This window comes from Canis lupus, chromosome 20, assembly GCF_003254725.2.
Source record: "Canis lupus dingo isolate Sandy chromosome 20, ASM325472v2, whole genome shotgun sequence".
NCBI classification, from domain to species: Eukaryota; Metazoa; Chordata; class Mammalia; order Carnivora; family Canidae; genus Canis; species Canis lupus.
Genome location: NC_064262.1, coordinates 33,400,827 through 33,413,553, shown reverse-complemented (window position 1 = coordinate 33,413,553; position 12,727 = coordinate 33,400,827). Strand labels below are relative to the sequence as shown.

The 12,727-nt window shown below is 36.9% G+C and overlaps 1 protein-coding gene across 1 annotated transcript; it reads right to left on the bottom strand.

The window, feature by feature from the left end:
• Positions 1-9,727: 9,727 nt before the first annotated feature.
• On the bottom strand, positions 9,728-10,631 carry LOC112665948 (14-3-3 protein zeta/delta-like). Its single transcript, XM_049098152.1, has one exon. The coding sequence runs from the start codon at positions 10,503-10,505 to the stop codon at positions 9,879-9,881; it is 627 nt and encodes a 208-aa protein (XP_048954109.1). The 5' UTR covers positions 10,506-10,631; the 3' UTR covers positions 9,728-9,878.
• Positions 10,632-12,727: the final 2,096 nt, after the last annotated feature.

Here is a 12,727-nt window from a genome sequence, read left to right as displayed (position 1 = left end):
ACAGAAACTCAAGAAGAGAAGATATTAGAAGAGCTGAGTAGCACTGGGTGAGTTTTCCATTTTTATGGCTTTTTTTCTAAAAGCAGGCACCATTCAACACCATGTGAGAGGATCCACAGTCTTATTGGCTTAAGGAACAAAAGGAGAGGGATCCCTGGGTGGCACAGCGGTTTGGCGCCTGCCTTTGGCCCAGGGCACGATCCTGGAGACCCAGGATCGAATCCCACGTTGGGCTCCCGGTGCATGGAGCCTGCTTCTCTCTCTGCCTGTGTCTCTGCCTCTCTCTCTCTCTCTCTGTGACTATCATAAATAAATTAAAAAAAAAAAAGGAACAAAAGGAGAGAGTTCAAAGCAACTACAGCAGGTAGGAAGTGAGAAAGAATCCTAGGAAGCAAAGAGTTACAGCAAAAGGCCCCAAATGCTGCATATAAATTCTTCCCAAATCCCTGACTGACTCCTGAATTTGGCATGCATTTGGAAAACACCAAACATCTCAGCTAGTAAAATGACTGAACAAAAATTTTGACTGATGATAACTAAATCCCTGACTGACTCCTGAATTTGGCATGCATTTGGAAAACACCAAACATCTCAGCTAGTAAAATGATTGAACAAAAATTTTGACTGATGATAACTACAAAGGAGACAGAGTTTAGACAGTTTGAGCACATCTTGATAAAATAAACAAATAAGCAAAAATCAACATTCTTCAGACAGACAAAATAGAATCCAGAGAATACAAATATCATTTAGTGTCCAGGATACAATCCAAAATTATTAGACATACAAAAAAACTGGAAAATGTGTCCCATATTCACAAGAAAATGCAGTCAATGGACGCAGACCCAGGGTTGATACAGATGTTGGAATTAGCTGACAAGGAAACCAGTTAATGTAAATATACTTAAAGACATAAATGAAAATATGCTCATAATGAATATATAGACAGTATACAACTACAGAAGAACCAAACACAACTTCTATTACTAAAAATAAAATATCAGAAATAAAAAATTCACTAGGTAGGCTTAACAGTTTATAGGAGATGACAGAAGAGTCATGTTTTCAGTGAAAAACACACAGAAAAAAAAACATTAAAATGAACAGAGCCTTAGTAACCTAGAGACAATCTAAAACAAATCTAACATGTGTAATTGGAATTACAGAAGGAGAAACAGAGAGGATATGGTAGAAAAAATATTTGGAGAAATAATGGCTGAAGTTTTCAAAAATTCGGTGAAAGACATAAATTTACAGATTCAAGGAGTGCCTGGGTGGCTCAGTCAGTTAAACATCTGCCTTCCGTTTGGGTCATGATCTCAGGGTCCTGGGATTGAGCTCCACATCAGGCCCTCTGCTCACTGGGGAGTCTGCTTATCTCTCTCCCTCTGGCCCTCCCACCCCTCATGCTTGCTATCTCTCTCAAATAAATAAAATTTTTAAAAAATATTTACAGATTCAAGAAGCTCAAAGAATCTCATCACGATAAGCACAAGCAAAACTACACCTAGGTATATTGTAATCAAATGAATAAAAATCAAAGACAAAGAGAAAATCTTGAAGGCATGCAGAGAAAAATGCATATTAAATACATGCGATTAACAGTATAATTTGACTGAATTCTCATCAGAAACAATGGAGGCCAGAAGACAATGAAACAACATCTTTAGAATGCTAAAAGGAAAAAAAAATACTTTCAACACAGAATTCTATATCCAACAAAAACTCTTAAAAATGAAGGCAAAATAAACACATTTTAAGATAAACAAAAACTAAGAGACTTATCACCAATAGACCTGTACTACAACAAAGTGACCATGTGTGATCACCACTGTTGGGTTTTATAAAACATTGAAGGTTATGCTTTGATCTCTTGGATAGTTCTGTCCAGAGAAAGCCAGCAACCATGCCATGAGGACATATGAGCAGACCTGTGGAGAAGCCCACATGGAGAGGAACTAAAGTTTCTTGCCAATAGTCAATACCACCTTGCCAGCTACATGAGTGAACCACTTGGAAAGTGAATCCTCTAGCCCCAATAAAGCCTTCAGTTGACTGAAGCCCCAACTGACATCTCACCACAATCTTAGTGGATATTCTAAGACAGAACTGGGTATCCAAATAACTCCTAAATTTATTTCTTTTTTTTTTTTTAAAGAGTTTATTTATTTATTCATGTGAGACACATGGAGAGGTAGAGACATAGGCAAAGGGAGAAGCAGGGTCCCTGTGGGGAGCCAGACCTGGGGGATTACAACCTGAGGTGGCAGATGTTCAACCACTGGGTTACCCAGGTGGCCCAACTCCTGAATTTTTGACACAGAGTAACTGTGAAAGGTATTAAATAAATCCTGCTGTTTTAAACTACCTTTAGTTGATTTGTTAGGTATCACTAGATAATTTATCCATAGTCTCTATCATAAGAAACTGGGTTGGGGTGGAAGGATAAAATAATATCATAGTTTGAACAAGAGAAAAAAAAAAAAAAAGAACGGAAATGAACAAAATATAAAACAAACAATGGAAAAAATGAATAAAGTTGGTCTTTTGAAATCAACAAAATTGATAAAACTATAGGTAGACTGATCAAGAACAAAAGAGGGGTGCCTGGCTGGTTCAGTCACTGCAACTCTTGATCTCAGGGTTGTAAGGTAGAGCCCCACATTGGGTGTAGAAATTACTTAAAAATAAAATCTTGGGGTGCCTGAGTGGCTCAGTCAGTTAAGCAACTGACTCTGGGTTTCTGCCTAGGTTGTGATCTTAGGGTCATGAGATGGAGCCCCACATTGGGCTCCATGCTCAGTAGGGCGTCTGCTCAGAGATTCTCTCCCTTTGCCCTCCCCCTACTCTCTCTCAAATAAAAACATTTTTAAAAAGATTTTATTTATTTATTCATAAGAGATAGGCAGAGACATAGGCAGAGGGAGAAGCAAGCTCCCCATAGGGAGCCAGGACCCCGGGATGGAGACCTCAGCCAAAGGCAGATGCTTAACTGCTGAACCCACCCAGGCATCCCAAAACCTTTTTTTTTTTAATTTTTATTATTTATTTATTTATTCATGAGAGTCACAGAGAGGCAGAGGGAGAAGCAGGCTCCTCACAGGAAGCCCAATGTGAGACTCCATCCCAGGACTCTGAGATCACATCCTGAGCCAAAAGCAGATGCACAACCGCTAAGCCACCCAGGTGTCCCCCAAAACCTTTTTTAAAAAAAACCTTTAAAATAAAAAAATAAATAAAATCTTTAAAAAAAGAATAAAAGAGAAAACAAATTATCAACATTAAGAATAAAGAAGTGATATTACAGAGACTACAAATTATTAAAAAGGTAAAAGAATATTATTAATGACTTTATCCAATAAATTCAACAACTTACATGAAATACACAAAAGTCTTGAAAAAGTAGGGCAGCCCCAGTGGCTTAGCTGTTTAGTGCTGCCTTCAGCCCAGGGCATGATCCTGGAGACCCAGGATCGAGTCCCACGTCGGGCTTCCTGCAATGGAGCCTGCTTCTCCTTCTGCCTGTGTCTCTGCCTCTCTCTCTCTCTCTCCCCCCCACCCCGTGTGTGTCTCCATGAATAAATAAATAAAATCTTGAAAAAAAAATCTTGAAAAAACATGATTACCAATATTGAGACAAGATGAAGAATATATGATTAGTCATGTATCTATTTAATAAATTATTTAAAAAAAGAAAGAAAGAAAGAAATTCTTTCACACAAAGAAAACTCTAGACCCAGACAACTTCACTGGTGAAATTTATCAAATATTTAACAAATACCAATCTTACAGAATACCAATCTTATGCAAATACCAATATTACACAAACTCCTTCATAAAATGGAAGGGGGCCTTTCTATATTTGTTGTATGAATCCTGAATAGCACCAATAACAAAAATTTTCCAGAAAAATTATAGATAAATATCCTTCAGGAATACAAACACAAAAACTTTAAGTATATAAACATATAAAAAGGATAATAAATTATGACTAAATGAGGCTTTTCTCAGAAAGAAAACAATGGTTTAACATTCAGAAATCAATGTAATTCATCATTAATAGAAAAAAAAGAAGAAAATCATGTGATCACTTTAAAGCTACAGAAAAATACTCTTTTGTAATAAAAAAGTAGCAAATTAGGTTTAGAAGTAACTTCCCCAAACTGATAGAGGGCATCTATAGAAATTGTTAACTAACATCTTATTTTTTCATTTTTAAAGTTTATTTATTTATGTAATCTCTACACCAACTGTGGGGGTTAGACTCACAATCCCAAGATCAAAAGCCACTTGCTCCTCTGACTGAGCCATCTAGGTAACCCTTCTAACATCATATTTAATGGTGAAATATTGATTGCTTTCTCTACAATTATTAACAAGCCAAGGAGGTTCACTTTCAGTATTTCCAACCAACAATATGTTGATCTAAGCCAGTGCAATAAGGCAAGAAAAAGAAATAAAAGTCATATAGATCAGAAAGAAAGAAGTAAACTTCTCTATTCACAGATGACATCATTGTTTACATTGAAAAATCTTAAGAATCTACAAAATAGCTACTTAAACTAATAAGTAAATTTAGCGAAGTCATAGAATAAAGGTAAATACATATGGGCAGCCCGGGTGGCTCAGCAGTTTAGCGCCATCTTCAGCCCAGGGCCTGATCCTGGAGACCAGGGATCGAGTCCCACATTGGGCTCCTGCATGGAGCCTGCTTCTCCCTCTGCCTGTGTCTCTGCCTCTCTCTCCCTCTCTGTGTCTCGAATGAATAAATAAATAAAAATCTTTTTTTTAAAAAAACGTAAATACACAAAAATCAACTTAATTCTATAAGCTAGCAGCAAACAACTAAACATACACCTGTTATTCTTTTTTTAAGATTTTATTTATTTACTCATGACAGACACAGAGAGAGAGAGCGAGAGAGAGAAAGAGAGAGAGAGGCAGAGACACAGGCAGAGGGAGAAGCAGGCTCCATGCAGGGATCCTGACATGGGACTCGCTCCCGGGTCTCCAGGACCACACCCCGGGCTGAGGGTGGTGCTAAACCGCTGGGCCACCAGAGCTGCCCAACATACACCTGTTATGACCCAACAATTCCTTTCTTAGAAAAATGTAAACATATATCCACAAAAAGACTTGCATGAGAATATTCATAGAAGCTTTATTCATAACATCCAAAACTGGCAACTAGGTATCTACTAACAGGAAAGTGGATAAACAAACTATGGTATAGTTATACAATTGACTTCAATTCAGCAATATAAAGGTATATAATACCAATATATGTAACAACTTTGATGAATATAAAAACATCCTAAGTCAAAGAAACCTTATACAAAAGAATACCTGCAGTATGATTTCATTTATGTGGTGTTTAAGAACAGAGAAAAATAGTAGTATTGAAAAAATCAGAAAGTAAGGGTGGAGGTGGAGATGGGGACTGAATGGGAAGCAGAATCAGGAAACTTAGGTAACGATGGCAAAGTTCTAGACTTTGTTGAAGTTTGTATTACACAGAGTTAGGCATTTGTCAATACTCATTGATTGGTATTCTTTAAGATTTGTTTCACTCTGCATAAAATTTTATCAATTAAAACATAAATAAGTATTGAACTGTAGTTAATGATATGCATGTTAGGAGAGAAATATATTTATCTGCAATTTGTTTTAAAATGCATTTATTTGGGACCTGTGGCTCAATCGGTTAAACATCTGCCTTCAGTTCATGTCATGATCCCGGGACAAGCCCCTGGTTGGGCTCCCTGCTCAGTGGGGAATCTGCTTCTCCCTCTCCCTTTGCCCCTCCCCCTATTCATGCTCTCTCTGTCTCTCAAATAAATAAAATCTTTGAAAAAAATAAAATGCATTTATTTAAAAAATAAAATAAATTGATGGATGGATATGTGATTATTAAATATTAAATATTATGATCATGCGCTGGGCTGAAGGCAGGTGCCAAACCACTGAGCCACCCAGGGATCCTGCTTCAAAAGTATTTAAAATATTTATATTAATTCTTTCACAAATCCCCTACTCTTGTGGCTAAGAAAACAGAAACTGAGAGTTCAGTTGTAAATTCCCACCGACTAGCCAGTGGCACAGGCTTGACTCAAATTTTCTGTCTCTAAATTCCCTGTTCTACTGACTTTATCAATTGATGGCCACCATAACATGTTCATCAATGATTTCATTGTATAAACATCAAAGGGTACTGATAAATGAAGAAAAATGTTGTAAAAACATGGATATATCCTCAATCTTTTTGTTGGGGGGGAGAGAGAGGGAGTGCAAAGGGGGTGGGAGGAGGGGCAGAGGAAGCCGGAGAGAGAGAATCTTAGGTTCCATGCCCAGCACAGACCCCAAAGCCAGGCTTGATCTCACAACCCTGAAATCACAACCTGAGCTGAAATCAAGAGTCAGACACCTAACTTAACCACCCAGGTGCCCCTATTCTCAGTATCTTTTAATACTTATTTTGATATCAGAAATAAAAAGCCTGACACATTGACATTGAAGAGTCTATGAATCATAAAATTCGATAGTCTACATTTTAAACATCTATATGTACAAGATGAAGTAAAAAATTGAGAGGTTTATATTTTGTTTTACTAATTAGTAAATCCACTGAGGTTTTGCTAACAGTTTATTTTCTAATTGTGTATTTCAATTAAGTCCCAAATCATTAACATCAGGTAAAATGCTCAATGTCTTAGGTGTTTTAGCAGAGTTTTACAAATCAACCATACAATTATTATGCTCATGGTCTGTGAAATGCAATAAGCAAAGCTTTAATGACATTTGTCCTTTACTTTTGCATAGGAATTATATGTTCTATTTGAGACTGTATTTTTTTAAACATTAAAACGTGTTTTTGGAAATAAAATAATTTTTTGCTCTTACACCTTCAGCATCTCCTAGAACTGTGACAAAGTGGACACTCAATAAAATATTTGTTGAACAAGTGAACAAATGGATAGGTGGATGGATGCGTGGTACTAGAAAGAGGTGACATTTGTAAACTGGACAGGCAATGCAAATGCTGTAGGTTTACGGTTGTTTAATGTGCTAAGTTTTTTTTATAAACTATGTATCACCCAATGTAATCCACATATTAGAAGACATTTTGACATTCTGTAACTAAAATTTAATGAGAAGGGAATTTGTTTTAAAAATTGGAGCTTGAGACGCCTGGGTGGCTCAGTGGTTAGGAGTCTGCCTTCTGCTCAGGGTGTGATCCTGGAGTCCAGGGATCAAGTCCCTCATCAGGCTCCCTGCATGGAGCCTGCTTCTCCCTCTGCCTATGTCTCTGCCTCTCTCTCTCTCTTTCTCTCTATCTCATGAATAAATAAATAAAACCTTAAAAAAAACTGAGCTTATTGAATAAATAAATAAGTAAAAAATCAGAGCTTAATGTGCATGGAAACTAATATAACATTATATCAACTCTGCTTAAATAAGAAAAATTAAAAATTAAATTAAAATGAAAAATCTGAGTTTAGAACTCCTGAGTTATCTTGAACAGTTCACAGCTCTGGCACTTTGTCATTCCTAAGGCCCCATCTGCCACTGTTATTTGAGACACATAGTATCTTTTCCAGAATCAGGAGACTTGAGAGGTTTCATACACATTTCTCTCTCTCCCATTACAGTGCCCATCACACAAGAGATATTAAATAAATGCTAGCTGAATAAGCTCACTTAATTTATAACATTTAAAAAACATCTCAGCCTTTGTTTTTCTCAAATCTCGAGTATAGTTTCTTATTTTTACATTTTGAATTCAGTTAAAATTATTTTCAGTATAGTGCCTTGCACATATCACACTCTATTTTTTAAAGATTTACTTATTCTATTTATTTGAGAAAGAGAGAAGGGGGGGCAGAGGGAGAAATAATCTCAAGCAGACTCCCTGCTGAGCTCATGCCCTTGATTTTAAATTTTTCATATGAAATCACCTGAAAAAAATGTATTTTTATTTTTAAAAATTTTTTAAAGATTTTATTTATTTTTTTTCATGGGAGACCCAGAGAAAGAGGCAAAGACATAGGCAGAGGGAGAAGCAGGCTCAATGCAGGAAGCCTGATGTAGGACTCGATCCTAGGACTCCGGGATCACACCCTAAGCCAAAGGTAGACGCTCAACCGCTGAGCCACCCAGGTGTCCCGTATTTTTATTTTTAAAGGATTCATTCAAGGGGTGCCTGGGTGGCTCAGTCAATTAAGCATCTGCCTTCAGCTCAAGTTATGATCCCAGAGTCCTGGGATCAAGCCCCTCATTGGGCTCCCTGCTCAGCAGAGAGTCTGCTTTTCCCTCTGCCCCTCCACACCCCCAGCTCATGCTCTCTCTCTCACTCACTCTCAAATAAAATCTTTAAAAAAATAAAAATAAAAGATTCATTCAATATAACAGTACATAGAGCAAGATATGATTATCTCCTTCAATTCTTCCCCATATACTTCCCAACCTAGTATTTGCTACCATTACCAACAGTTTATGCTTCTCCTTCCTACCTTTTTTGAAGTGCTTGATATCATAGGCAGATGTGCACACACATTTTTATCCACATGGAGTCAGACATATATGTTGCTCTACAGTGGGTCTTCTCTACATGAACATGACACTGTATCAGTACCTATAGCTCTACCTCACCCTTCAATAGCTGCTTGACACTGCATCAGGTGGATGAACCATAATTTATTGAATTATATCTCTGATAATGGGCACTTAGGGTTGTCTCCAACTTTTTTTTCCATTCATAAAACTTTTATTCCACTTACATGAACTTAATACACGTGTTCTTAACAATTATGCTTGGATTGTTCATGAAAATTTCATAAGACATTAAACAAAGCTAGCCATCATCTCAAGTTATTTCCTTGTTCACTATTTTTACAGCACATGCATGTTAGGCAAGTATCAAAAAAAAATCACAAAAGCAAAAAACCAAACCAAAACAACAACAAAAAAAGTTAAATACATGGAATTTTTGTTTTGCTGCTATGCTTGATAAAGTAACGGATAAAGTGAGAAGGGATGGATACTTTATCCATAAAGTAATGGATATCAAGCAATTCCTTTTTACTGCATCTTTACTTGTACATTTGTTCTTAGGTTGCCTAAAACATTTAAATACAAATAAAAGGAGTGTAGCAAAAATAATGACAGCAAACAGCAGGTAACTTTACAAATAATGGAATGTGAACCATTTCTGCCCTTATCCAGAGTAAACTGGGTCACAACTAAAGGAACACTTCTGCAACTGTAGTCAAAGGTGTGCACATTGAGAAAGAGTATTCCACAGATACTCATGGTTCACATGTAATATCTACAGGATACCCATTTCTACTACAGCCTTGTAAGTGTTCCAAACTTTAAAGTACCCACAATAACTACACCTGTATCTGGAACCAATTATCCCTTTTATTCCCCACCAGGAAAAAACAATATGTAGGCAGTTTTCTTTGCTTAGACATGGAAGCAGTTTTAACACTGGCCCTTGTGAAGCCACAATGTACAAAAAGGACTATGCCAAACATTTATAACTAGTATAAAAATTCCACATCCCCATATTGGCCACCTCAAGATGAAAACAGACAACTCCCTAAATGTTAACTGGCTCTACTCGCCTAATATTGAACATAAAAACCATATGGGAAATATAGAAATTCAAATAGAAGTAACATAACCTGTCATAAATCGTAAACAAAAAATGATTTGTGGGACAGCATGAATGACAAATGGTCTACTGTGTAAATTTTAGAATGAGGCAGACAAAAGTTGGAAGGCCGGTTAATTTTCCCCTCCTTCTCCTGCTTCAGCTTCGTCTCTTTGGGTGTCCGATATCCACAATGTCAAGTTGTCTCTCAGTAATTGCATTATTAGTGTGCTGTCTTTGACTTTTCACTTAATGTATCAAGTTCAGCAATGGCTTCATCAAAAGCTGTCTTTGCAAGAGAGCAGGCTTTCTCCGGTGAGTTCAGAATTTCGTAATAGAAAACAGAGAAGTTAAGGGCCAGACCCAATCTCATAGGATGTGTTGGTTGCATTTCCTTTTTGCTGATTTCAAAAGCTTCTTGGTATGCTTGTTGTGACTGATCCACAATCCCTTTCTTGTCATCACCAGCAGCAACTTTGGCCAAGTAACAGTGGTAGTCTCCTCTCATTTTCAAATAGAAGACTTTGCTCTCTGCTTGTGAAGCACTGGGGATCAAAGACCTTTTCAAGAGAGACAGTACATCATTGCAGAGATCTCTTAGCTCAGTCTCAATTTTCTCTCTGTATTCTCGAGCCATCTGCTGTTTTTTCTCAGCACCTTCCGTCTTTTGCTCAATACTTGAGACGACCCTCCAAGATGACCTACGAGCTCCTACAATATTTTTATAAGCAACTGAGAGAAGATTCCTCTCCTCATTGGATAATTCAGCTCCTTGCTCAGTTACGGACTTCCTGCAGGCTGCCATGTCATCATATCGCTCAGCCTGCTTGGCCAGTCTGGCCTTCTGCATCAGCTCATTTTTATCCGTGACTGGAAGTTCTGTGTCTGGAGTGGGTGGTGGCGGACGGACAGGGGCTCAGCAGTCTCCGTCTCCAACTTTTTAAACTACAATAAATATTTTGGCAGCGAATACCCCGTACATACATTTTAGCGTATATGCAGGAGTATTTCCGTGAAAAATTTCTTTGAAGAGTATATTATTTTGGGGGGAAGCTGTCATATTTCCTTCTAGGAAATCTTTACCAATGAATACTCCCACTCAGTCTAGTCCTTGTCCTTCTGTTCTCCCCAGATTGACAGTGGAAACAAGAAAGCTCTGAGCTAGCCTAAATTAGACTCAGGCTATCCCCACACATAATATTCAAAGATGAAACAGTTTTGGATTTAGGCCTACACTTTAGTGCCACTTAATCTAATCATTGCAAATTAAATGAGAGTTGTTGGTTAACCTGAAGACCTGATTGTTACTTATAACACTGTTTCTGGAGCATGAATGTTATGGTTCTTATTAACTAAAACAAACAACAAACAACCTTTTGAATCACAACATTTGTTAAACTCCAGCATACATCAAGGGTACGCTAGGTAGCCAGGAGCTGAAATGGTTTCTGTCTTCAAGAAACTGATGGCTAAGAAGATAGTAATTAACTTTGTTAAGTGAGACACTGTGCTTATGGTTCTGTAAAAAAAAAAAAAAAAAAAAAAAAAACCTTGTAGAAAAGATTCTACTTTAGTATTTATAGGTAAAATTTCAAGATGTCTGTGTTTTGCTTACAATACTTCAGGAAAATAAGAAAACAGAAAATTAGGGCAAGTGTTGCAAAATGTTAAGTTTTGGATTGGAGTGATGGGTATATGCAAATTTATTATATCTAATGAATAAAGATAAAATAATGTGGATTCATTATTCTCTCTACTGTTTTTTTTTCAAGTTTTATTTTTTTTTAAGTAGTCTCTCCACCCAATGTGGGGCTTGAACTCAACTCTGAGATCAAGAGTTGCATGCTCTACTGACTGAGCCAGCCAGGTTCCTCTCTCTCTCCTTTTGAAAACATAAATAATAAAATTCTTAGTCTTTGAGGAACACCAATATATAAATACAAAATATAAGAATATAATAAAGATATATGTACAAGAGTTTATGAAAGCGGAAAAGGGCCCAAATCTGTTTGGGTGAGATTGACCAGGCCTGAGAATGGGTAAGAGCCCAACTCTCGCATCAAACTACCTGGGTTCAAATTCCAGGACCTTCTCTTTTTAGCTGTGTGACCTTAGGCATGTAACTTAGCCTCTTTGTGCTCACTTTCCTCTATAATAAAATGTGGATAATTATAGTACCTAATTGATAATTAAATGAGATAATTTGTGAAGCCCTTGGAATAGTGCCTGATACACAGTAAACATTAAACTGTTCGCTAGAATTTATTACCATTGTCAATGTTATTATGAAGGCTTTTCAGAAATGTTTTGAGGCAGAGATGTTTCAAGAAAAGCAACGTAACTTAAGGCCAATCAGGTGTAGGTGTGTGTGTGTGTGTGTTTGTGTGTGTGTGTGTTAGGGGAGGTGGAGGGAGAAGTGAATGTGATGCCCATATTTCTAGCTTAAGTGAAGAGTTGGATAATGACATCATTAACTAAGAAGGGAAGACAGATGAAGGAGAGTTTCTAACCTGGAAATTGTATTTCTAATCTTATAAACAAATGAGCAAGTATATAGCAAACTGAATTATCTCAGAATTGAAATATAGTTTTCAGAATGAGAAGGTAAAATACTAATGACAATTGGCAGCAGAAATGTAAAGTGATAAACATTCTAAAAATAATAAACATTCTAAAACACTTGGTGATGCAGTCGGTTAAGCATCCTACTCCTGATTTTGGCTTAGGTCCTGATCTTGGGGTCATGGGATTGATCTTGGGGTAGTGGGCTCAGTGCAGATTTTGCTTGAGATTCTCTGTCCCTCTGCCTCTGCCCCCCCCAACCTGTGCTCGCATGTACTCTCTCTCTCAAATATATAAATAAATCTTTTAAAAAAAATAAAATAAAAATACTTGAGGGGCTAACTTTATCTAAAATAGTTATTGTTATATACCTCACTCATGTAACCTAAATAAGTGAGATCATTTTAGTACTAGAAGATACCTGGAAATAATATTATTTCAGAGTGGAATTGCCTTAAAATAAATATATATTTCTCAAAGGTTATAATCAAATAAGGTAGCTGTCATGGA

Bases quoted from the DNA above. Each gene is read 5' to 3' on its own strand.
- LOC112665948 (XM_049098152.1), bottom strand. From the start codon at position 10,505: ATGCAGAAGGCCAGACTGGCCAAGCAGGCTGAGCGATATGATGACATG.